The 27,106-nt window shown below is 47.6% G+C and overlaps 1 protein-coding gene across 2 annotated transcripts in view; it reads left to right on the top strand.

Annotated features, from left to right (window-relative positions):
- TSC22D3 (TSC22 domain family member 3) overlaps positions 1-11,751 on the top strand; it is a 143,312-nt gene extending 131,561 nt beyond the window's left edge. Inside the window, exons 1-3 of one of the 2 annotated variants that reach the window (XM_038748043.1) lie at positions 6,783-7,142; positions 8,506-8,557; positions 10,031-11,751. In XM_038748043.1, the coding sequence (XP_038603971.1) occupies positions 7,021-7,142; positions 8,506-8,557; positions 10,031-10,276 (420 nt within the window). In that variant the 5' untranslated portion in view covers positions 6,783-7,020 and the 3' untranslated portion in view covers positions 10,277-11,751. Of the gene's footprint in view, positions 1-6,782; positions 7,143-8,505; positions 8,558-10,030 lie in introns of those variants that run through there. The other variant, XM_038748042.1, reaches the window with a different exon arrangement.
- Positions 11,752-27,106: the final 15,355 nt, after the last annotated feature.

Genomic DNA, 27,106 nt, shown 5'->3' with positions numbered 1-27,106 from the left:
GAAGTCAGCGTGGCAGAGAAGCAGTGTGGTCTAGCGGATACAGTACGGGAATGAGCTCCACTACTTGTCTGTTTTGTGACCTTAGGCAAGTCACTTAACTTCTCTGTGCCTCGGCATCCTCATCGGTAAAACGGGGATTAAGACCGTGAGCCAGGGACTGGGTCCAACCCGATTAGCTTGTATCTACCCCAGTGCGAAATACCGTGCCTGGCATATAGCAAGCTCTTAACAAATATTATTATTGTTATTATTACTTTGTCTCTCCCGTCTCCCAGCCCTAGTTGTTGGGTATCCCAGGTTTTAGTCCTGACTCTGCCACCAACTTGAAGTAGTGGCTAGAGCCCAGGCCTGGGAGTCAGAAGGTCATGGGTTCTAATTCCAGTTCCACCACTTGTCTGCAATATGACCTTGGGCAAGTCACTTCATTTCTCTGGGCATCAGTTACCTAATCTGTAAAATGGGGACTGAGACTGTGAACCTCACATGGGACAGGGACTGTGTCCAACCCGATCTGCTTATATCCACCCCAATACTTAGTACAGTGCCTGGCACATAGTAAGTGCTTAACAAATACCCCAGTTATTATTATTATGTTATTTAATGTATCTGTGCCTCAGTTTCCTCATCCATAAAATGGGGATCAAATACCTATTCTCTCTCCTTCTTAGACTGTGAGCCTCATGTGGGACTGGAACTGGGCCTGATCTAATCATCTTGTATCTATTCCTTCCTTTAAAACAGTCTTTAGCACATTGTATGCACTTCATACAATCATCATTCGTATTCACCACCACTTTCCCACCTCCTTAAAAGTCACCTCCTCCAGAAAACATTCTCTGATTAACCTTTACCTCCGTATTCATTTCGTGTCCAGCCCACGCTGAGCCCATTCATGCAAAAATATGTTCATTTCCCTATGGCATGTGCTTCCTCCATTAGTTTGTATGCTCCTAAGGGGTAATTACCAGGTTTTTGGTTTCATTTGTATGTTCAAGTCCCTAGTAGAAAGCCCTGAACACAGCAGATTATTATTATTTTTATTATTATTAATCATATTTATTGAGCACTTACTGTGTGCAAAGCACTGTACTAAGCGCTTGGGAGAGTACAATTTAGCAGATGTTCAGTAAATACTGAAATATTCAATAGATGTTCAATAAATAGTGGACCACAGGGAAAGCCCAGTATAGTTTTTACCCTGCTAGGAGCCAACCGGTTGTATGATAGTTTACCACATTTACCTGATTCTCTCAAACAGCAAGAGAAGCAGAATAATAACAACAATAGTAATAATAATAATGATTGTGGTACTTATGAAGTACTTGCTGTGATCCAGGCGCTGTACCAAGTCCTGGGGTGAATACAAGCAGATCAGGTTGGACCCAGCATAACCTAGTGGAAAGAGCACAGGCCCGGGAGTCAGAAGGACCTGGGATCTAATCTCTCAACCACTTGTCTGCTCAGTGACCTTGGGCAAGTCACCCTTCTTCTCTGTGCCTCAGTTCCCTCATCTGCAAAATGGGGATTCAATACTTGTTCCTTCTCCTACTTAGAATGTGAGTCCCTTGTGGGACCCAATCATCTTGTATAATAATAATGATAATAATAATAATAATAATAATGGCATTTGTTAAGTGCTTACAATGTGTGAAGCACTATTCTAAGCACTGGGGAGGATACAAGGTGATCAGGTTGTCCCACGTGGGGCTCACAGTCTTAATCCACATTTCACAGATGAGGTAACTGAGGCACAGAGAAGTTAAGTGACTTGCCCAAAGTCACACAGCTGACAAGCGGTGGAGCCGCGATTTCCTGTGCATACTACAGTGCTTGCCACATAGCAGGCCCTTACCAAATACCATTTTTATTATTGTAAATAATAAGCAGAAAAACACTCATTAGATACGACTGATTGAACAAAACTGGTTTCCATCTGTAATGGCAACTTTTCTACAAGCACCTGATTTCCGATTGGGCTAGATTGGATGTTGGCCAGGTAGCCTGTGACAGGCGCCTGGTTAGGAGAAACACCCTGAAGCCAATCATGATCAATTTTGGACCGCTAAGGGAGCCTTCTTCCTCCCCGCCGCCCCCATGCTTTTCCAGTTGTGTGCTCTGGTTTGAGTATTAATTCGGATCGAAATATGGAACGCACTGACCTATGGGTGCTGGCTTTGGCTTAGCCCAAACCGTGGTATGTACAGAACCCAGTGTTCTCTTTCGTGACCCTGGGCTGCTGTAAATAATCGCCCCGGTTGCATCACCTGAAACTGTGTTCACCAGTCCAGCTTTTACGGCCCTTAGGTCTCTTCACTCACTCGTTCCGCTTGGTGTCCACAAGATGGCCTCGTGGACCAAGGCGAGCTGCAGCACTGAGGCCTGACAACTGAAAAAAAAGTCAAAAAACATGTTTTGGTGAAACCATAGCTGCCTCACTAAACACCGACCTACTTACGCTCCTTCTGGTGCGGATCTGTAAAGACTTCCCTTTCCAAGCCCCCTCTGGAGATGCGGCTGAGGGCGGCTCATTTTCGTTGGCTTTGAACGCTAGGGTTTTGCATGCGTTTTGCAGACTAGGCTTCCCTGGCTTCGAGGTCTGCATTAATTGACTGTGGAAGAGAAGCAAGCAAATATAGATTCTGTTTTTGTTAAGAATCCCTGGGGCCCACTGGTCTGTCTTTGCACCATGCATGCGCAAGTCACGTCAGATAGCCTGGCGTAATCATACAGGGGCGATCCCTGCAGATTCTGCAACTCGCTGGAAGAACGTGCCACCTAATTTTCACCCGTGGTCCTAGAGTATCCATGGGATTATTTGAATTTGGAAGAATATAATAATAATAATAATTTTGGTATTTGTTAAGCGCTTACTATGTGCAAAGCACTGTTCTAAGCACTGGGGAGGATACAAGGTGATCAGGTTGTCCCATGTGGGGCTCATAATTTTAATAATAATGACGGCATTTACTAAGCGCTTACTATGTGCAAAGCACTGTTCTAAGCACTGGGGAGGTTACAAGGTGACCAGGTTGTCCAATGGGGGGCTCACAGTCTTCATCCCCATTTTACAGATGAGGGAACTGAGGCCCAGAGAAGTGAAGTGACTTGCCCAAAGTCACACAGCTGACAATTGGCAGAGCAGGGATTTGAACCCATGACCTCTGACTCCAAAGCGGGCTCTTTCCACTGAGCCATGCTGCTTCTCTAATCTCCATTTTACAGATGAGGTAACTGGCACAGAGAAGTTAAGTGATTGCCCAAAGTCACACAGCTGACAATTGGCAGAGCTGGGATTTGAACCCATGACCTCTGACTCCAAAACCCGTGTTCTTTCCACTGAGCCACACTGCTTCTCATGGTATGGTATGATTTTGCTCTTCCCAGCTTCAGAACCAAATATTTACCAAATTCTCTTTGCATTATAATAAGGGCACACAACTTGTACTCAAAGATTAGAGAAGCAGTGTGGCCTAGGGGTTAGAGCACTGGCCTAGGAGTCAAAAGTACCTGGGTTCATTCATTCATTCATTCAATGGTATTTATTGAGCACTTACTGTGTGCAGAGCACTGTACTATGCGCTTGGGAAGTACAAGTTGGCAACATATAGAGATGGTCCCTACCCAACAGTGGGCTCACAGTCTAGAAGAGGCAGACAGAGAACAAAACAAAACATATTAACAATACAAAATAAATAGAATAAATATGTACAAATAAAATAAATAGAGTAATAAATACGTACATACATACAGGTATATACATATATACATATATACATATATATAGGTTCTAATCCCTGCTCCGCCACTGATCAGCTGTGTGACTTTGGGTGAGTCACTTCACTTCTCTGTGCCTCAGCTACCTCAGGTGTGAAATGGGGATTAAGACTGTGAGTCCCATGTGGGACAGGGGCTGAGTCCAACTCGTTTAGCTTGTATCCACCCCAGCGCTTAGCACAGTGCCTGGCTACATAGTAAGTGCAAGCTTGTTGTGGTCAGGGAATGTGTCAGTTATATTATACTCTCCCAAACGCTTAGTACAGTGTTCTGCACACAGTAAGTGCTCAATAAATATGATTGACTGACTGCTTAACAAAAACCACTATTATTTTCATTACTATATTGATTGGCAGAGATAACAGTTTAGCTTTTCATGCACTAGGCATACAAACAGCTGAATAATGATGACAATAATAATAATAATGTTATCTGTGAGCCCCATATGGGACAGGGACTGCATCCAACCTGATTTGCTTGTACCCACCCCAGAGCTTAGTACAATGCCTGGCACATAGTGAGCGCTTAACAAATACCATCATTATTATTATTATCATTATGATGATTAAAAAGGGCCTGCAGCCAGCTTTCCTGTTTCTTAGCCCTGCAGAAATCAGTGCTCCAGATGGGTGCCACCTAGGTTCAGTGGAAAGAGCCCGGGCTTGGGAGTCAGAGGCTGTGGGTTCTAATCTCGGCTCTGCCAGTGTGTGACCTTGGGCAAGCCACTTCACTTCTCTGTGCTTCAGTTCCCTCATCAGTAAAATGGGGCTGAAGACTGTGAACCCCACATTGCACACAGCCTGATTATACTGCATCTACCCCAGTGCTCAGAACAGCGCTCGGCACACAGCAGGCATTTCACCAATACCATAATTACTATTCTGATAATTATTAAGAGAACCTGCTTATCTTGTATCTACCCCAGCACTCAGAACAGTGCTCAGCACATAGTAAGTGCTTAACAAACACCATCATCATTATTATTATTGGCCTAGTGGCAATATCATGGGTTCGGAGTCAGAGGACATGATTCCAAACCCGACTCCACCACTTGTCTGCTGTATGACCTTGGGTTAGTCACTTAACCTCTCTGTTCCTCAGTTCCCTCATCTGTCAAATGGGGATGAAGACTGTGAGCCCCACGTGGGGCTACCTGATCACACTGTATCCACCCCAGCGCTTAGAACAGTGCTTGGCATATAGTAAGTGCTTAACAAATACCATCATCGTTATTGTTATTCACACTGCAGAAATCAGGGTTCCTGAAGGGTGTCAAATTTGGTTCTGATCCATCTCCCGGGGCCAACAGAAACGGGGAGCCTGTGATTCATTCATTCATTCAATTGTCTTTATTAAGCACTGACTGTGTGCAGAGCACTGGAGTGCTTTGCACATAGTAAACGCTTAATAAATGCCAATATTGTAAAGTACAGTTCGGCAACAGATAGAGACAATCCCATGGCTCAGTGGAAAGAGCACGGGCAAGGGAGTCAGAGGCCATGGGTTCTAATCCCAACTCCGCCGCTTGTCATCTGTGTGACTTTAGGCAAGTCATTTAACTTCTCTGTGCCTCAGTAGTGCTCAGAGCTTAGAACAGTGCTTGTCACATAGTAAGCGATTAACAAATACCATCATTATAGAGAAGCAGTGTGGCTTAGTGGAAAGAACATGGACTTGGGAGTCAGACATCATGGGTTCAAATTCCGGCTCCGCCACTTAGCTGTGTGACCTTGGGCAAGTCACTTCACTTCTCTGTGCCTCAGTTACCTCATCTGTAAAATGGGGATTAAGATTGTGAGCCCCGCGTGGGACAACCTGATCACCTTGTATCCTTCTTATATTTTTGTATTCCCCCTTCTAGACTGTGAGCCCGTTGTTAGGAAGGGACCGTCTCTATATGTTGCCGACTTGTACTTCCCAAGCAGTACAGTGCTTTGCACATAGTAAGTGCTCCACTCAATAAATACCATTGAATGAATGAATGAATGTATCCTCCCCAGCACTTAGAACAGTGCTTTGCACATAGCGCTTAACAAACACCATTATTATTATTATTATTATTGTATCTACCCCAGCACTTAGTACAGTGCTTGGCACATAGTAAGCGCTTAACAAATGCTATTATTATTATCATTATGATCATTATTATTATTATTAATCCCTACCCACCAACGGGCTCCCAGGCTAGGACTGTCTCTCCAGGTGCTTGGTCCAGGGCTGTGAAGACCGTCAGGGCCCAACCCACCCGGGTGGACGAAGCAGCGTGGCTCAGTGGAAAGAGCCCGGGTTTAGGAGTCAGAGGTCATGGGTTCTAATCCCGACTCCGCCACTTGTCTGCTGTGTGACTTTGGACAAGTCACTTCACTTCTCTATGCCTCAGTTCCCTCATCTGTCAAATGGGGATTAAGACTGTGAGCCCCGCGTGGAACAACCTGATGACCTTGTATCCCCCTAGCACTTAGAACAGTGCTTGGCACATAGTAAGCACTTAACAAATACCATCATTATCAAGCTCTTAGTCCAGTGCTCCGCACATAGTAAGCGCTCAATAAATACGATTGAATGAATGATTGGAGGGAACTGAGGCTCAACTGTTGAGCGATCCAAGGGCAAGGTAAGAAGCAGCGTGGCTTAGTGGAAAGAGCCCGGGCTTGGAAGTCAGAGGTCGTGGGTTCTAATCCCGGATCCGCCCCACATGTCTGCTGTGTGACTCTGGGCAAGTAACTTCACTTCTCTGTGTCTCAGTTCCCTCATCTGTAAAATGAGGATTGAGACTGTGAGCCCCATGTGGGACAACCTAACTGCCTTGTATCTATCCCAGCGCTTAGAACAGTGCTTGACACACAGTAAGTGCTTAACAAATACTAACATTATTATTAAGGTTCAGGGGGCGGGGACCCCACGGGGACGGGGGGAGGGGAGGGGACGCCTCATTTGCATAGAGACCTGACACCATGTGACGTCGCGGGGCCCCGCCTCTATAAAAAGGGGCGCCGCCCAAATAGCTTCTAGTCCGGCTTCAACGGCGCGGGGCCTTTAGTCACCGAATCCTCTTCTCCTCCAGACCACCATTTTTCTCCTCTTTTTTTTTCCCCCCACCTCCCGTTGTTCGCATCTCTGGCTGGCCTTTTTATTATTATTTTTTTATTTCCTTGGCACCTTTGCTCCTCCCGAGAGGGACCCCCTCTTCCCCCCTAAAACCGCCCTCCAACGCCCCCTCGCCCTCCCTCGTAAGCGCCCCGAGCCATGACCACCGAAATGTACCAGTCCACCATGGAGGTGGCCGTCTATCAGCTGCACAATTTCTCCATCTCCTTTTTCTCCTCTCTGCTGGGAGGTGATGTGGTTTCCGTGAAACTGGACAACAGGTAAAAAGAAAAACTCTCGCCAAGTGGTCGTGGTAGTTTCCCGCCCCTCGTGGGGTCGAGGGGTCGGCGTTACTCGCTGGGGCCTGGGTGCAGTGCTTCTGGGAAGGAGGGGGAGGATTTCTACCTTTTTATCTGCAGTGGGAGCGGCTGCGAGGAACTGGGTGAGAGGGAGCATTGTAGGGAGTGAAAGGGAACATTGCAAGACGAAGGAGGGAGCGATTTTTCAAGATGCTGGGCGAGGGAGGGAGCGACTTGTGAGGCTGCAAGGAGCTGGGCCAGAGAGGGAGCACTGAAGGGAGAGAAAGGAAACACTGCAAGGCCAAAGAGGGAGCGATTTCTCGGACTACAAGGAGCTGGGGGAGGTAGCACTGGAGGGCGAGAGAGAGAGCGACTTGAGGCTGCAAGGAGCTGGGCCAGAGAGGGAACATGGCAAAGCGAAGGAGGGAGCGATTTCTCGGGCTGCAAGAAGCTGGGAGAGAGAGGGAGCGACTTCTAAGTCTCCAAAGAGTTGGGCCAGAGAGGGAGCACTGTACGGAGTAAAAGGGAGCATTGCAAGGCGAAGGAGGGAGCGATTTCTTGGGCTTTTGGGAGAGGGAGCATTGTAGGGTGAGAAGTAGTATTGCAGGGTGACAGAGGGAGCGGCTTCTCATTCATTCAATCGTGTTTATTGAGCGCTTACTGAGCAGACCACTGTACTAAGCGCTTGGGAAGTAAAAGGCCTCTAGGGCTGCAGGGAGTTGGGCCAGAGAGGAAGCATGGCAGGGTGGAGGAGGGAGCGATTTATCGGGCTGCAAAGAGCTGGGAGAAGGAGGGAGAATTGCAGGGAGAGAAAGGGAGCAACTTGTAGGGCTGTAAGGCCCTGGGCCAGAAAAGGAACGACTTGTGAGGCTGCTAGGAGCTGGGCCAGAGAGGGAACACTTCAGGGAGTGAAAGGGAGCATTGCAGGGCGAAGGAGGGAGCGATTTCTCCGGCTGCAAGGAGCTGGGCGAGGGAGGGAGCACTGCAAGCCGGTGTAGAGGAGCTGGTGGCCCCTGGGTGTTGCATGTAGACCGAGGCCTGGAGGTGCAAAGCTAGTTGTCCAGGCCGGTCCGGACAGGATTTTCCCGGCCGGGTCCGGAATGAGCTGGTCTTGCGGGAATCCCCCCCGCCACTCCACCGCTTGGTCTCTTCTCCCCATTGTTTGTCGCCGCCTCGTTTCCTTTCTGCAGCTCCACAACTGAAGCTCAGCTCCCACCAGCCCACGAGGGAGGGGAAAAGGGGGGCTTTTGGACCCCTCCAGGGGAGGAGGGGAAAAAAGAAAATTCTTCGTGGGGTACAGGGGAGAAGCGAATTGTAACGTGGTGTCCGTCTTGTGTCTTTGCAGCGCCTCCGGGGCCAGCGTGGTGGCCATCGACAACAAGATCGAGCAGGCGATGGTGAGTGTCCGGCCTCCCCCCAGAGCCTTCCCAAGCTCGTGCCCCTCTTTCCCCCACCCCGAGGAGGGGGTTTCGGGTGGGCTTTGGCGCCTCCGTCCCCTAGACCCCCTCCCCAACTCTACGCCTCAAGCATCGTTTCTTTGCCAAAAGACAAAGATAATGCCACCCCGTCCCTGGCTTGTCCGTTAATCTGGGCGACCTGAGGGGTCTTGCAGCAACATTTGATTAGAGATTCAAAATGCCTTAGGGTCGGGGGGTTATAAACGTACCCTTCCAAGCTCTTAGTACAGTGCTTTGCGTGCAGTAAGCACCCAGATGCGATCGAGGGTCTGCCGAGCGGGTGTTTATCGTTGCTTTTTTCCCCAGCGCTTGTTGCCGGGCAGATCTCTTACCGGGCTCCTTTGTCCTGCATCCTGCAGTTGGCAGAGCTCATTGGATGCAGTCACACTGCAATGCCTCTGCAGAGGGCCAGGGGCTGGAATGGCTATACCCTGACACAAGTCTGAACTCCCCTTCCCCGTACCAGGTGGAGGACAAAAAAATAAAGCCAATCTGGGTCACCAAATAGCCAAACCATTCCTGTGCTAATGTGGCTAAAGGGATTGTCTGTTCCACGTTGCCTGTGGCTTCATAATTGCACTGAGCAGACTAATTACGTGGCAGCCTGGGTCCCGAACAATGGCGCAGGCACACAATTCTGTGGTGTTTCCACCAGGAATCTCTACCCTGGGGGGGAATGATGGTCTGTGTGCCAATAAATTGGACTAAGAAAATCACTGTTTTCAGTACAGCTGCAGCCTTTTCACCACTCTGTTGCAAAGCCCTGCTTAGGTGGGAGGAGGTTGGTATCGTTCAAAATGGTGGGTTTTTTCTTTCCCCTGCTCTGAGACAGGAGGGAGCCCTTGGGATTTGTCTTGAAAATATGCAGCCCCAAGAGAGAGGTCTTTCAGGCTCTAGAGTGGCACTGTGATGATGACGATGATTGATGATGATTTTGGTATTAAGCGCTTACAATGTGCCAAGCACTGCTCTAAGCAGTGAGGAAGGTACAAGGTGATCAGGTTGCCCAAATGGGACTCACAGTCTTAATCCCCACTTTCCAGATAAAGGTAACTGAGGCCCAGCGAAGCTAAGTGACTTGCCCAAAAGCTGACAAATGGCAGAGCTGGGGTTAGAGCCCATGACCTCTGACTATCATGTCCGTGCTGTTTCCACTGAGCCATGCTGCTACTGTGATGCACCAGGTTCTCTGCACATAGTAAGCACTTAACAAGTAGTATTGATGGGAGAGGCCCTTCTTCCAGGCCCAGTGGGTGGGCTAATCAGAGGAACCTGACTGGCTTTACTGAACCCCTCAGTTTAACCAGCTCCAGGGTCCGAAAGCCAGGGTGAAGTCGAGAGGCCTGCAAAAGGGACTTCTGCCTCAAGGCTTGTCGTGGCTTACTGATAGTTTCCCTCTCCATTCCTCTTCAGGATCTCGTAAAAAACCACCTGATGTATGCAGTGCGGGAGGAAGTGGAGGTCCTGAAGGAACAGATCAAGGAACTGGTGGAGAAGAACTCGCAGCTGGAGCGAGAAAACAGCCTCCTGAAGACCCTGGCCAGCCCCGAGCAGCTGGAGAAATTCCAGTCGCGGCTGCCGTCAGAAGTCCTGGCCCCGGAGACTCGGGCTTCCGGGGCCACACCCTCACCTGAGCACACCGGCGGCTCTGCAGTGTAAGTGGCTCTGCCTTTGGGGTGGGCAGAGCCACTGAACTTTTTCTACTTATCTCCTTATAAGTTTTTTCCTCCCGAAGTATCATCTCGCAAGGAGAACTTCCCACCTAGCAACAGCTGGTGCCAAGAGATGTCCCGACTGGGTCACCTCCAGTGACTGCCCCCTCTTGGAGAGGGGCTCTTCAGCACGATGAGTTGCGCTGGGACCTGACACGGAAGCCCTGCGGGCCTTCCTCCCCGCACGTCCCAGGGAGTGCAGTGGCCAGGGGCTTGCCAGTCCGCCCCCTGGGAGGAGGCGAAAGGTGTTTTCAGGAGGCCGGCGGGGGTCCGGAAACCCAGAGGCAGCATAGCCGCTGACCCCCGCCTTCTGCGGAAGGGCTGGGGATATTGGAGAGGAGAGCCTGCCCCCCCCCCCCCCCCCCATTAACATCCCTCCATCCTCCCAACTGTGCCCGTGTGACCTCGAACTCCATTCGGTGGGCCTCCTGCTGCATTTGACTGAAACCGCTCCCCGAAGAAGCCAGGGAGTTGCCTCTTGGAGTGATCCTTCTCTGCCCTCCAGGGGCTCCAGGAGGGATGGATGAGAGACTGAGTCAAGTCAGCCTTCTGTTGACTACTAAGGTTTAGCGTGTGGCTTGTGCACACCACAGCTTTTGGGATGATGATGATGATGATGATAAAGGCTTTAGTACTGGTATACTTTTTTTAACATACAATTTATATACATATATACACACATAGGGAGATAGCTATCTATATGGATAGTCGTATATATGTTCATTCACACATCTACATACTGATAAATCTAACCATCTGTAAGGGGATTGACTGGCACCTGGTTATTGGAGGGAGATTTTAGGATTTGTAGAAGGCTTCTTGAAGAGGTTGGCCCAGCCTTTTCCTTTCGAGGGGTGGAGGACTGAAGTCAACCAAGGGCCCTCCAGAGAGGCGGAGAAGAGAGGCTGCTGATGACCTATATCAGATGGGTGTGAACAAGACCGCCTTGCTGATCAAAAACACTCCTCATCCTGGGCATGGGAGGTCAATTTCTGAACACTGAAGCAATCCCAATGCTGACAACCCACTGCCAGAAGATCAGCTTGGTTTATGGGATGAGGTGGTTTTTTTTGTTTGTTTTGTTTTTGTTTCGGGTTATTTCTTGTTTTTGTTTTTTTTGGGTTTTTTTTTTTTTTTTGGTTTTTTTTTTGGGTCATTGTTGTTTTTTAAGAGGATCTTTAGAGAACGAACAAAATGGATGTGGGCTGAAGGGAATGGGCCAGCCTGAGTCCTGATGGCCAGAGGATGAGACCGGGACCAATGGTGGCCATGGTTATTTGCTCAGTGAGCTTTTCTAGGGGGTGGCTCGGTCGCAACAGCAGGAAATGTTTTCTGATCCCATCCTGGGGCATTCAGGAGTGTGCTCTTGATTGTTCAAATGTAGACAGAGATTTATTGCAATAAACTTTACTTTTCTATAAAGGAGTCTGGAGTCTCTCTGGAGCAAGGGGGATTGGGGGGGGGGGTCCCCTGAACAGCTACAAGGGCAGAATAGAGGGCATTCCCCACCTCTCTGAGGTTTTTTTTGTTTTTGTTTTTTGTAGAAGCCAGCGCAAAAGACTTTAGGAAAAACTATGGGCTTAATGGCCATGACTGGAAAAAGAAAACCATTTTTTTATAAGTGGTGTTAAGTGCTTACTACAGACCATGTGATTACCAAGCACTGGGGTAGATTCCAGTGCTTAGAACAGTGCTTGGTACATAGGAGTGGAGGGTGCGGGGTGGGCTGTAGAAATAGAGAAATAGGGAGGTGAGGTGGGAGGGGTGATGGAGAGCCTTGAAGCTGAGAGTGAGGAGTTTTTGCTTGATTCTTAGGTTGACAGGCAGCCACTGGAGATTTTTGGGGAGGGCAGTGACATGCCCAGAGTGTTTCTGTACAAAGATAATCCGGGCAGCAAAGTGAAGTATGGACTGAAGTGGGGAGAGACAGGAGGATGAGAGGTCAGAGAGGACTTGGACTTCTCCCACATCTCTGTGCAACTCTCTACAGACCACCAGGAGGAATCCCAGTTCTGCCACTTGTCTGCTCTGGGACCTTGGGCAAGTCCCTTCACTTCTCTGTGCCTCAGTTACCTCATCTGTAAAATGGGGGTTGAGACTGTGAGCCCCACTCAGGACAGGGACTGTGTCCAACCCAATTTGCTTGTATCCACCCTAGCGCTTAGTACAGTGCCTGGCACACAGTAAGCACTTAATAACAATGCACTGTTCTAACTTAACAAATACCACAATTATTCTTATTATTATTATCTATCAGAAAACCCCAGGTACATGCTCCAAAATTATCACTGACCTGCCAATTTCAAGAGAAGAGGAAATCAATATGAACAACTCAGTTGTAGAGGTCTTTACTGAAACATTGGCTTTTGGCCAATTAAAGGTCAAACATTTTATGTAATTAAAAATTTGTAGATTGTTGGTCTGATGACTGAACTCCTTGTCTTCCCTCCCAAACCCTGCCCTCTCCCTGACTTTCCCATCTCTGTTGACGGCACTACCATCCTTCCCATCTCACAAGCCTGCAACCTTGCTGTCATCCTCGACTCCGCTCTCTTGTTCACCCCTCACACCCAAGCTGTCACCAAACCTTGGCAACATTGCCAAGATCCACCCTTTCCTCTCCATCCACACCGCTACGCTTCTCGTTCAAGCTCTCATCCTATCCCGTCTGGACTACTGCATCAGCCTTCTCTCTGATCTCCCATCATCATGTCTCTCCCCACTTCAATCCATACTTCATGCTGCTGCCCGGATTGTCTTTGTCCAGAAACGCTCTGGGCATGTTACTCCCCTCCTCAAAAATCTCCAGTGGCTACCAATCAATCTGCGCATCAGGCAGAAACTCCTCACCCTCGGCTTCAAGGCTCTCCATCACCTCGCCCCCTCCTACCTCACCTCCCTTCTCTCCTTCTACAGCCCACCCCGCACCCTCCGCTCCTCTGCCGCTAATCTCCTCACCGTACCTCATTCTCGCCTGTCCCGCCATCGACCCCCGGCCCATGTCATCCCCCAGGCCTGGAATGCCCTCCCTCTACCCATCCGCCAAGCTAGCTCTCTTCCTCCCTTCAAGGCCCTACTGAGAGCTCACCTCCTCCAGGAGGCCTTCCCAAACTGAGCCCCTTCCTTCCTTTCCCCCTCGTCCCCCTCTCCACCCCCCCATCTTACCTCCTTCCCTTCCCCACAGCACCTGTATATATGTATATATGTTTGTACATATTTGTTACTCTATTTATTTATTTTACCTGTACATATCTATTCTATTTATTTTATTTTGTTAGTATGTTTGGTTTTGTTCTCTGTCTCCCCCTTTTAGACTGTGAGCCCACTGTTGGGTAGGGACTGTCTCTATATGTTGCCAACTTGTACTTCCCAAGCGCTTAGTACAGTGCTCTGCACACAGTAAGCGCTCAATAAATACGATTGATGATGATGATGATAGGAAGCACTTAACAAATATAATCATTACAAGTTATTCAGGATGGACATAGTCTGTGCCCCACAGGGGGTTTACAGTTTTAATCTCCACGTTACAAATGAGGTAACTGAGGCACAGAGAAGAGACTTACCAAGGTCACAGAGAAGACAAGGGGTAGAGCTGAGACTAGAACCCAGGTTCTTCAGATTTATAGGCCTGTAATCTGTCCACTAGGCTATAGTGCTAATTGGTGGAAAAAGGAGTAGGAGAAGAGAGAACTGTCCTAATCCCAGTAAAATGAAGTAATCTCTCAGGAGGAGCTTCTGAGGGCTCTGGATCTGAAATAACAGAAGTTCTGGAGGTTTGGGGGCTGGGCTGGCCATCCTGCTCTGTAATGAGAAGCATCTGTCTTGTTCTGCCTCTGAGTAGGTGAGAATAAGGTACTTCCGAGTAGAGCACCTGAGAAAGCAAAAGCTCTTTCCAGATGCTTTCAGCCAGGGGATGTTACGTGGATTTCAAGATGAAAGCAAGAGTTTATCCATACCACTTTTGAAAGAAGGAGGAAGAACAAGGAGGTGGGAAGTGGACCAGAAGTGTGTTTTTTGTTCTTTTGCGTGGTTTTTTTTTTTTAATAGTAGATAAATGCTCACCATGTGCCAGGCACTCTATAAAGTGCTGGGCTAGATATAAACTGATCAGATTGGACACAGTCCCTGTCCCACATTTTACCCATGAGGGAACTGAAGCACAGAGAACCTAAGTGACTTACCCAAGTTCACATGGCAGAAAAGTGACAGAGCCAGGGTTAGGACCCAGGTCCTTGACTCCCAGGCCTGTGCTATTTTTCTGACCGCATGCTGCTTCAAAAGGGTGTCCTTTTGTGCTTCTTACTCATTCCCTCGTTACATTTCTCACCAGGACTCACATCCTCTTTCCCAGGGATTGGCTGGCTGGAACGTTTTCTTGACCCTCAAGGTGAATAATAATAATAATGGCATTTGTTAAGAACTTACATGCAAAGCACTGCCCGAAGCGCTAGGGAGGATACAGGGTGATCAGGTTGTCCCATGTGGGTCTCAGTCTTCTAAATTAACCTGGGGTGCACAGAACTGTTAATAATTGTGATACTTTGGCACTTACTATGTACCAGGTACTACTAAGCACTGGGGTAGGTACACAATAAATCAGGTCTGATTTCCTGTCCCACATGCAGCTCAGTAGCAAAGAGTGAGTTCCACTGGATGAGAGAAGCAGTGTGGCCTAAAGGAAAGAGCCCAGGCCTGGGAGTCAGAGGACCTGGGTTCATTCATTCAATCATTTATTGAGCGCTTACTGTGTGCAGAGCACTGTACTGAGCACTTGGGAGAGTACAATATAAGAGTTGATAGACAAGTTCCATTCATTCATTCACTCAATTGTATTTATTGAGCACTTAATGTGTGCAGAGCACTGTACTAAGTGCTTGGAAAGTACAGTTCAGCCACAAAGAGAGACAATCCCTACAGTGGGCTCACAGTCTTGCAGAGGGGGAGACAGACAACAAAACAAGTAAACAGGCATCAATAGCAGCAGTATAAATAAATATAATTTTAGATATATACACTTCAAAACAAGTAAACAGGCATTAATATAACCCTGCCCACAATGAACAAAGGAACTTGTTCTCCTACATAGAATTTGAACCTCATGTGGGATCTTATACCTACCCCTGTGCTTAGTATAGTGCTTGGCACATAGCAAGAGCTTAGCAAACACCACTATAGTAATAATTATTAGTCATAGTGGTGTGAGTGAAGTGGGTGATTTAGTGCAGAATGGCAAGAAGATGAAAGGAAGTACAGTTTTGTTTGTACTCTGGCTTTTCCTCACATCTCCAGCTCCAGAGGAGCCACAGAGGAGCCGATTGCCCTTTTAAGGGCTTTCTCGCTCCTTCATGAAGTGGCTTTCAAAGAAAGAGATGTGAGGCAATCTCATGGGGATACCCTGCAAGTTGGCCTAGATTTTCAGGAAATGGAATATTATTTAGCATAAAGCTAAGGCTGGGGACTACACTGGGGAAGGAAGGGCCAAGCATACTTAATAATAATAATAATAATATTATTTCCCCAATTCTCACCTTCCTCCTTCCCCAATTCTAATGCAGAGGGAATCCAGAACTGTTAGAAAGAAGGCAGGCTTCTTCAGTCACTGAAGTTCTAGTTCTGCATATAACTAGAATCAGAACTAGGTTATCAGAATCCTATTTATTAGTTGCTAATGAATGGGTCAGAAGACTTTGTACAGGCAGTAACTTGTGCTGGAGATGTTAAGTTGCCCCTCCTGGGTTCCTTTTAGAAACCTGACTCCATAATAATAATAATAATAATATTTGTTAAGTGCTTGCTATGTGTCAGGCACTGTACTAAGTGCTGAGGGGGGAATACAAGCAAATCAGGTTGGATACAGTCCCTGTCCTACATCGGGTTCACAGTCTTAATCCCCATTTTACAGATGAGGTAACTGAGGCACAGATAAGTAAAGTGACTTGCCCAAGGTCATCCAGCAGACAAGTGGCAGTGCTGGCATGACCTTCTGACTCCCGGGCCTGTGCTCTATTCACTGGACCAGTCTCTTCCTTCTATCCTGCATCAACCTCTGTCCCTGAAGGTCACTAGCATAGCCCAGATTGAATTTGGGAAGACATAGGGAGGGGAAATGATGATGGTTTTCATTAGGCACTTACTATGTGCCAAGTACTGAACTAAGCACTGGGGTAGATACTGGATCTGCAGTTTGGATACAGTCACATCCCACACAGGGCTCACAGTTTAAGAGCAGGAACTGGTATTGACAGGAAACAATGATTCTCACTTGCCCTACCTGCTCTCTTCAATGACCAAAATGGGCAGAGGGAGGGCACATGGCTCAATTCATTCATTCATTCAATTGTATTTATTGAGCGCTTACTGTGTGCAGAGTACTGTACTAAGCACTTGGGAAATACAAGTTGGCAACATATAGAGACGGTCCCTACCCAACAATGCGCTCACAGTCAATGGAAGGCATCGGGGCAGGGGGGTCTCCACCTTGTTCAAGGGGAGCACGGGGCTGAGGGGTGTGGTGGAATGAGCACAATCAGTCGATGGTATTTATTGAGCACTTACTGTGTGCAAAGCATTACTAAGAACTTGAGAGAGAAGAATAACAACAGAATTAGTAAACTTGTTCCCTTCCCGTAACAAGCTTATTCATTCATTCATATTTATTGAGAGCTTACTGTGTGCAGAGCACTGTACTAAGCGCTTAGTAATAATGGCATTTATTAAGTGCTTACTATGTGCAAAGCACTGTTCTAAGTGCTGGGGAGGTTACAAGATGATCAGGTTGTCCCACGGGGGCGTGGGGAGGTTCATAGTCTTAATCCCCATTTTACAGATGAGGTAACTGAGGCCCAGAGAAGGTAAGTGACTTGCCCAAAGTCACACAGCTGACAATTGGCGGAGCCGGGGTTTGAACCCATGACCTCTGACTCCAAAGCCCGTACTCTTTCCACTGAGCCATGCTGCTTCAGAAATACCTAGAGAACGAGTTTACAGTCTGAAGTCTGAGAAGCAAGAGTTCTAGTCCTGCCTCAGCTGCTGGCCTGCTGTGTGGGCTCAGACAGGCCCCTGACTTCTCTGTTTCCATAAAATGAGGATCAGATGATCTGAACCTCCTCCCCTTCCCTCTCAGAGGATGTTAACATGATTGATGCTTTCAGAAACTGAACAACATGCTAGGTAAATAAAAGGTAGGTATTTTCTGGGAGCCCTTTGCCAATTGAATTGAGGGGTTTCGGTGAAACGTGCTAATAGTGGGTGATACATCGATCGATCAATTGTATTGTGTGCTTACTGTGTGCAGAGCACTGTACTAAGCACTTGGGATTGATTAACGGTGTCTAAAGTTCTAGTTGGCTTATCTCTTTTCTCTGACTTTTAAGACTTGTCACAGAGTGATCTCCCATACAAGCAAGGGCATCTGGAAAATTGATCCGGCAGTTGGCAACATTTAGGGAGGAGAGTGCTCTAGATTGTAAGCTCCTTGTGGACAGGGAACGTGTCTACCTACTCTGCTATACTATATACTCTCCCAAGCACTTAGTACAGTGATCTGCACATGGTTAAGTGCTCAATAGGTATGATTGTTTGAGAGAATGGGATCGAGATTAATTCTCTGTGACCTTGGCTTTATTTTCGACTCCTCTCCCTCCTTCTACCCACATACTAACTCTGTCACCAAATCCTGTCGGTTTGACCTTCATGACATCGCTAAAATCCGCCCTTCCATCTAAACGGCTTCCACGTTAATCCAAGCACTTAACCTACCCCGTCTTGATTATCGCCTCAACCTCCTGGCTGACCTCCCTGGCTCCTGTCTCTCCCCTCTCCAGTCCAAACTTCACTCTGCTGCCTGGATCGTTTTTCTACAGATACATTCAGGCCATAATAATAGTAATAATAATGGCATTTATTAAGTGCTTACTTGTGCAAAGCACTGGTCTAAGGGCTGGGGAGGTTACAAGGTGATCAGGTTGTCCCACAGGGGGGCTCACAGTCTTAATCCCCATTTTACAGATGAGGGAATTGAAGCCCAGAGAAGCTAAGTGACTTGCCCAAAGTCATACAGCTGACAATTGGCAGAGCCAGGATTTGAACCCATGACCTCTGACTCCAAAGCCCGTGCTCTTTCCACTGAGCCACGCTGTTTCTCTATCTTTCCCCACTTCTCAAGAACCTCCAGTGGTTGCCCATCCACCTCCGCAATCTGTTATATTGTACTCTCCCAAGTGTTTAGTACACTGCTCTGCACTCAGCAAGTGCTCAATAAATGCAAATGATTGACTAATGAATTGTTTGATTTCCTGGACCGGTTAGATCATCTTGAAGTTATTATTATTATTATAATTTTTATTAATAGTACTATTACTAATAATAATGGCATTTGTTAAGCACTATGTGTCAAGCAATGTTCTAAGCACTGTGGTAGATACCTGCTAATCAGGTTGGAAACAGTCCCTGTCCCACATGTAACTCATACTCTTACTCCCCACTTTACAGGTGAGGTAACTGAGGAACAGAGAAGTGAAGTGACTTGTCCAAGGTCCCACAGGAGACAGAGGCAGGATTAGAACCCAGGTCCTTCTGATTCCCAGGCCCGTGTTCTATCCACTAGACCACACTGCTCTTCTAGCTCTGACTCCTCCTCCTCTAATTCTTGCTCCTATTACTACTGCTCAAGTTAGTAGGGGGCCAGTGGTCACTTGAAACCTGAAGCTTTTGATTAATCAGCATGGATTGAGCACCTACTGTGTGCAGAACACTGGTGCTTGGGAGAGTAGGATAAATACAAAAGGCTCAGTCTCTGCTCTTGAGGAGCATGCAATCTAATGGTCCAGAGCACTGTACTAAGCCCATGGGAGAGTTTAGTCGAGTTAGTAGAGACATGATCCTTGCCCTCAAGGAGCTTTACAATATTCTCTGGGAAAACAGGCATTAAAAGTAATTATAGGGAGGAGGAAAAAAGTGATGTGTACCCAGCAGGAAGCCTGGAGGCCCCAGGAGGTGGAATGCCACTGTTGTTCACTATTGTAAGTCCTCATTGCAACGAAACAAGAAGCAGCGTACCCTAGTGGATATATCACAGGCCTGGGAGTCAGAAGGATCTGGGTTCTAATGCCAGCTCTGCCATTTGTCTGCTGGGTGACCTTGGGCAAGTCACTTCGGTTCTCTGGGCCTCAGTTCCCTCATCTGTGAAATGGGGATTAAGACTGTGAGCCCCATGTGGAACAGGGACTGTGTCCAACTTGACTAGCTTGTATGAACCCCAGTGTTTAATCCGGTACCTGGCATATAGTAATCGCTTAATAGATACCAAAAAAAAAAAACAAATAAAAAAGCCCCCAAACATCTTGGCCCTGAAAACAAGGGGGCAACTTAATCAGTGATATTTATTTAGCGCTTACTGTGTACAGAGCCAGTACTGCACTAAGCACTTGGGAGAGTGCAGTGTCGCAGAGGTGGTAGATGCATTTCCTGCCAGCAAGCAGCTTTCATTCTAGAGAAGGATTCCTTAGAGCTCTGGGAGGTATCTGGGATAGGAGAGGATGGGCTTTGGAGTCAGAGGTCATGGGTTCAAACCCCGGCTCTGCCAATTGTCAGCTGTGTGACTTTAGGCAAGTCACTTAACTTCTCTGTGCCTCACTTACCTCATCTGTAAAATGGGGATTAAGACTGTGAGCCCCATGGTACAACCTGATCACCTTGTAACCTCCCCAGAGCTTAGAACAGTGCTTTGCACATAGTAAGCGCTTAATACATGCCATTATTATTAATCCCATCTCTGCCAGTAGTCTGCTGTGTGACCCTGAGCAAGTCATTTCACTTCTCTGTGCCTCAGTTACCTCATCTCTAAAATAGGGATTGATATTATGAGCCCCACATGGGACAGGAACCGTGTCCAACTTGATTCACTTGTATCCACTCCAGTGCTTAGTACAGTGCCTGCCACATAGTAAGCGCTTAACAAATACCATCATTATCATTATTATAGGATGCCACAACCATACTGTCTCAATTAGTCTCAGAGCACCAAGAGGTGAAGAGGCCCGGAGAGCTGAGGGAGTGTCCACAGCTGGCGGGTCACTCTGAACTGAGTAAAAGGGAGATCTGTGGGGTGTGCCCGTTTATTGTTGTACTTTCCCAAGTGCTTAGCACAGTGCTCTGCATACATCAAGTGCTCAGTAAATATGACTGAATGAATGAATCTGTAGGGAGAGGCTGGGGGGAGGCGGGTGGAGTTAGGATCAGACTTCTATTGCTCAAGTGGGCTCCTGGGGAAGGGAAAATAGGTGGAGTCAAAAATAATGAAAGGACTTGTAAGCATAACATAGGGGACTCAGCATGGATGTTACGTATTAGGGAGGGGTAGGGAGGGGCAAGGAGGGGGAGGAAGGGCATCATTCCAAAAAAAACTGAGACATACAGAGGAAGTCATGCCTGGCCTTTCCTTGGTGGAGGCTCCTTGGCAATTAAAAAAAAATTTTATGGTATTTGTTAAGCCTTTATTATGTGCCCATCATACTGGGAGCTGAATTGTACTTTCCAAGCGCTTAGTAATAAAAATAATATATAATAATTATATATTATAATAATATTATAATAATCCAGGCAATAATGATACCTGGATTTGCAGTGTGGCCTAGTGGGTAGAGCACGGGCCTGGGAATCAGAAGAACCTGGGTTCTAATGCTGGCTCTGCTGCTCATCCACTGTGTGACCTTGCCTGGCACAGGAAGGTGACTGTGAGCTCATCTGTTGTCGTATTGTACTGTCCCAAGCACTTAGTACAGTGCTTTGCACACAGTAAACGCTCAATAAATACGATTAATGAATTAATGAATGTGTGCCCCTGGGCCCATAGCCTTCTGGAAGGCCTCATCCCAGCTGTACCATGCCAACCTCGTTCACTTCAAGTTTATCCTTTCCTGCCTTAACTCAGCCCTCTCTTCTGCCAGACAAAACTATTTCTCCTCCCTTATTGACACCCATGCCCATCACCCCCGCCAGCTCTTCCGTACATTCAACTCCCTTCTCAGGCCCCCGGTTCCTCCCCCTCCTCCTTCCCTCACCCCCAACGATCTGGCCTCCTACTTCATTAACAAAATTAAATCCATCAGGTCCGACCTCCCCAAAGTCTCTTCCCCCCTTTCTCCAACCCCCCCGGCTCTCAACACTCTCTGCTACTCTCCCATCCTTCCCAGCGGTATCCTCAGAGGAACTCTCCTCCCTCCTCTCAAGTGCTACTCTGGCCACCTGTGCTTCTGACCCCATTCCCTCTCATCTTATGCAATCTCTCGCTCCATCCCTTCTCCCCTCCTTAACTTCCATCTTCAACCGCTCACTCTCCACTGGTTCCTTCCCCTCTGCCTTCAAACATGCCCATGTCTCTCCCATCCTAAAAAAAACCCTCTCTTGACCCCACCTCAACTTCTAGTTATCGTCCCATATCCCTCCTACCATTCCTTTCCAAACTCCTTGAACGAGTTGTCTACACGCGCTGCCTAGAATTCCTCAACAACAACTCTCTCCTCGACCCCCTCCAGTCTGGCTTCCGTCCCCTTCATTCCACGGAAACTGCGCTCTCAAAGGTCACCAATGACCTCCTGCTTGCCAAATCCAACGGCTCATACTCTGTCCTAATCCTCCTCGACCTCTCAGCTGCCTTTGACACTGTGGACCACCCCCTTCTCCTCCACACGTTATCTGACCTTGGCTTCACAGACTCCGTCCTCTCCTGGTTCTCCTCTTATCTCTCCGGTCGTTCTTTCTCAGTCTCTTTTGCAGGCTCCTCCTCCCCCTCCCATCCTCTTACTGTGGGGGTTCCCCAAGGTTCAGTGCTTGGTCCCCTTCTGTTCTCAATATACACTCACTCCCTTGGTGACCTCATTCGCTCCCACGGCTTCAACTATCATCTCTACGCTGATGACACCCAGATCTACATCTCTGCCCCTGCTCTCTCCCCCTCCCTCCAGGCTCGCATCTCCTCCTGCCTTCAGGACATCTCCATCTGGATGTCCGCCTGCCACCTAAAGCTCAACATGTCGAAGACTGAGCTCCTTGTCTTCCCTCCCAAACCTTGTCCTCTCCCTGACTTTCCCATCTCTGTTGACGGCACTACCATCCTTCCCGTCTCACAAGCCTGCAACCTTGGTGTCATCCTCGACTCCGCTCTCTCATTCACCCCTCACATCCAAGCCGTCACCAAAACCTGCCGGTCTCAGCTCCGCAACATTGCCAAGATCCGCCCTTTCCTCTCCATCCAAACCGCTACCCTGCTCATTCAAGCTCTCATCCTATCCCGTCTGGACTACTGCACTAGCCTTCTCTCTGATCTCCCATCCTCGTGTCTCTCTCCACTTCAATCCACACTTCATGCTGCTGCCCGGATTATCTTTGTCCAGAAACGCTCTGGACATATTACTCCCCTCCTCAAAAACCTCCAATGGCTACCGATCAATCTGCGCATCAGGCAGAAACTCCTCACCCTGGGCTTCAAGGCTGTCCATCACCTCGCCCCCTCCTACCTCACCTCCCTTCTCTCCTTCTACTGCCCGGCCCGCACCCTCCGCTCCTCCACCACTAATCTCCTCACTGTACCTCGCTCTCGCCTGTCCCGCCATCGACCCCCGGCCCACGTCATCCCCCGGGCCTGGAATGCCCTCCCTCTGCCCATCCGCCAAGCTAGCTCTCTTCCTCCCTTCAAGGCCCTGCTGAGAGCTCACCTCCTCCAGGAGGCCTTCCCAGACTGAGCCCCTTCTTTCCTCTCCCCCTCGTCCCCCTCTCCATCCCCCCATCTTACCTCCTTCCCTTCCCCACAGCACCTGTATATATGTATATATGGTTGTACATATTTATTACTCTATTTATTTATTTATTTATTTATTTATTTTACTTGTACATTTCTATCCTACTTATTTTATTTTGTTAGTATGTTTGGTTTTGTTCTCTGTCTCCCCCTTTTAGACTGTGAGCCCACTGTTGGGTAGGGACTGTCTCTATGTGATGCCAATTTGTACTTCCCAAGCGCTTAGTACAGTGCTCTGCACATAGTAAGCGCTCAATAAATACGATTGATTGATTGATTGATTGATTGACTGTACCAGCCATCTTTCCAACCCCCAGCCTTTAGCTCTGGCATGGCCTCAGTTCCAGGCTAAAAATAAGCCCAGACTAGGCGGCCACTGATGGGAGGGCTGGTTTACAGGAAGGGAGGCCAGTGTATGCTCGGGGAAGGAGCGGAAGGGGTGAACTTTGGTCAGGGCACTCACCCAGGATCCTCCTTCCTTGAAGCCACTAAAGTTTTTTATCTGGCCCCGGGACTGGGCTAATCCATCTCTTGAGGGCCCACTGGGTCCTGGGATGTTATATTTCTACTTAATCACGATAATGATAATGATTGTGATATTTGTTAAGCACACACTATATGCCAAGCATTGCCCAGGGAGCTGGGGTAGACACAAGATAATCAAATTAGACACGGTCCCTTCCTACAGCCTAAGCTGGGAGGGAGAACAAGTATTAAATCTCCATTTTGCAGATGAGGCAACAAAGACCTAGAGAAGAGAAGGGACTCACCCCAAGTCACACAGCAGGCAAGGGGCAGAGCTGGGATTAGAACACAGGTCTCTTGACTCCCAGGCTTGTAGTCTTTCCACTAGGCCACACTGCTTCTTTCTCTCCTCATTCAGCAGGTTGAGTGAGACTCTGCCATACCTCCGAGTCTAATTCTGGCTTGGCCACTTGCCCGCTGTGTGACCTTGGGCAGGTCACTTTGCTTCTCTGTGCCTCAGTTACCACATTTGTAAAATGGAGATTGAGACCGTGAGCCCCACATGGGACAGGAACTGTGTTCAACCCAATTTGCTTGTATCCACCCCAGTGCTTAGTACAGTGCCTGGCATACAGTAAGCATTTAACAAATACCACAATTATTATTATTACAGGTCAGATCAGATGAGCAGGGAAGCGTAATGGTCAGGACCGGGGTCCAGCTGAAAGACTATGAGGCAGTCAGGTCAGAGTCCTGCGGGGATACCGTCAAAGGCTGGGGATGAAGGACATCGCCAAGCTGGCAACTTTGCCAGGATAGTGACCATTTTAGAAAGGCGTTTACACCGAATCTTTCAAAACTTTAAAAGGAAGAAGTTTACACTGCACCTTTCAAAGGTTCAGGTTGTAGACTCTACACCGCAACTTCACTGTGGGCAGGGAATGTGTCTGTTGTATTGTTATATCGTACTCTCCCAAATGCTTAGTACAGTGTTCTGCACACAGTAAGTGCTCAATAAATACGATGGAATGAATCCAAGCTAATCAGGTTGGACACAGTCCCTGTCCCACATGGGGCTCACAATCTTAAGCTCCATTTTACAGATGAGTTAACTGAGTTCCAGAGAAATGAAGTGACTTGGCCACACAGCTGACAGGTGGCGGAGTTGGAATTAGAACTCAGGTCCTCCTGAATCCCCAGGCCTGTGCTCTTTCCACTAGATCATGCTGCTTCTCTGCCAGGCCATGTTCTGTCCCTCCTCACTCTGATCTTGCCAATGACCCAGACCCGGCGCCTTGTGGGGCTAGATCGGGGCATGAAACAAGAGAAGGTTTCCCTCAACTCTGAAACAAAATGAACAGGTTGTTGGCTGTTGGTTCCCCAGGCTCCCACCCAACAACTGAGAGGCAGAATAAAATCATTCAAAATTTTAGCGGCATCTTCTCTGACCACAGAGAAAGAGGAAGAGAGAGAATTGACCAGCAGACACACAAGCGTGATGTTGTGTGGGAAGGACAGCTTGTTTCCCGGACAACTCTGGTAAACATCGCCAAACAGAGCTCCACCCTTGCATCTGCTTAGAGGAAAGGAAGTCGACTTTCAGAGTGCTCTCTCGACTTTCAATCTGACTTCTTACGTACCATGTGCAGTTTATCAAAAGGTCTGTTCTGTTAGGAATGAAATTCCCCTGATTTTTTCCAGGACATCTCTCATGCCATCCTGAATCAATCAATCAATTGATGGTATTTATTGAGTTCTTACTCTGTGCAGAGCACTCTACTAAGCACTTGGAAGAGTACAGTACAATAGAATTAGCAGACAGGTTCCCTGCCCCCAACAAGCTAACAGTATAGAGAGGGAGACAGACATTAATATGAATTAATCATTTATAATATATAATTTAAAGAGATATGTACACAAGTGCTGTGGCGATGGGGGTGGGGTGAACACCAAATGTCCAAAGGTCACAGATTCAAGTGTGAAGATGTGTAGGGAGGGCAAGCCGGGGAAAATAATAATGATGGGATTTGTTAAGCGCTTACTATGTGTCAAGCACCGTTCTTAACGCTTGGGTAGATACCACCTAATACCACCTAATCAGGTTGGACACGGCCCCTGTCCCACGTCGGGTCACAATCTTAATCTCCACTTTACAGATGAGGTAACTGAGGCCCAGAAAAGCAAAGTGCCTTGTCCAAAGTCATGCAACAGACAAGTGGCGGAGCCGGGACTAGAACCCATGACCTTCTGATTCCCAGGCCTGTGCTCTATCCACTATGAAATCTTTGGCCTCTGGGAGAAGATGTGATCTTAATAACGCTTCTTTCAATCAATGGCATTTATTGAGTGCTTATTGTATGCAGAGCACTGTACTAAGCACTTAGGAGAGTACAATACAATAAAGAAGGTAGACATGTTCCCTGCCCACAAGGAGCTTACAGTCTAGTCGGGGAGACGTTAATATAAATGAACGAAGCCTTTTCCCTCTGCTGATTCAGCTTGTTATGGGTAGGGAATATATCTACGGACTCTGTTATATTGTATTCTCCTTAGTACGGTGCTCTGCACACAGTAAGCGCTCAATAAATACCACAGATTTATTTCCTTGGGATGTGGGGGTGTTTTATTCTTCTGGCCTAGGGCTTTGCAGGAAATGAAAAGCAGTGGGATATGAGTGAGTCACCATTCTATCATTTCAGAGGGAGGGATTTATTTTTGAAAGTTTCATACATGGTTTATCCAGTCCAATTCCTGGACTCTGACAGTAAGACACCCAACATCAATCGATCAATAAGTGGTATTTATTGAACGCTTACTGTGCGCAGAGCACCGTACTAAACACTTGGAATAGTTAAATACCACAGACTTGGTAGATGCAATCCCTTGCTCACAAAGAGCTTAGAGTCTACAGGAGGAGACAGAGATTAAAATAAGTTCCAGATAGGAGAGATAGTAGAGTATAGGTATATGTACTTCAGTTCTGAGGGGTTGGGGTGAGTATTAAAGTGCTTAAGAGGTTCACAGCTAAGTGATGAGTTGGGTAAGGCAGACAGGGAAAATAAAGGGCTTAACCTGGGTAGACCTCTTCATTCATTCAATCATATTTATGGAGTGCTTACTATGTGCAGAGCACTGTACTAAGCGCTTGGGAAGTACAAGTTGGCAACATATAGAGACATTCCTTACCCAACAACAGGCTCACAGTCTAGAAGGGGGAGACAGGCAACAAAACATGTGGACAGGTGTCAAGTCATCAGAATAAATAGAAGTAAAGCTAGATGCACATCATTAACAAAATAAATAGAATAGTAAATACGTACAAATAAAATAAATAGAGTAATAAATCTGTACAAACATACATACAGGTGCTTTGGGGAGGGGAAGGAGGTAGGGTGGGGGGATGGGGAGGGGGAGAGGAAAGAGGGGGCTCAGTCTGGGAAGGCCTCCTGAAGGAGGTGAGCTCTCAGTAGGTGAGCTTTCATCTCCTCTTGGAGGAGATGTGATTTTCGGAGG

This window comes from Tachyglossus aculeatus, chromosome 6, assembly GCF_015852505.1.
Source record: "Tachyglossus aculeatus isolate mTacAcu1 chromosome 6, mTacAcu1.pri, whole genome shotgun sequence".
Taxonomy (NCBI): domain Eukaryota; kingdom Metazoa; phylum Chordata; class Mammalia; order Monotremata; family Tachyglossidae; genus Tachyglossus; species Tachyglossus aculeatus.
Note: the sequence above shows the minus strand (reverse complement) of the source record. Positions and strands in the feature narration are given on the sequence as shown.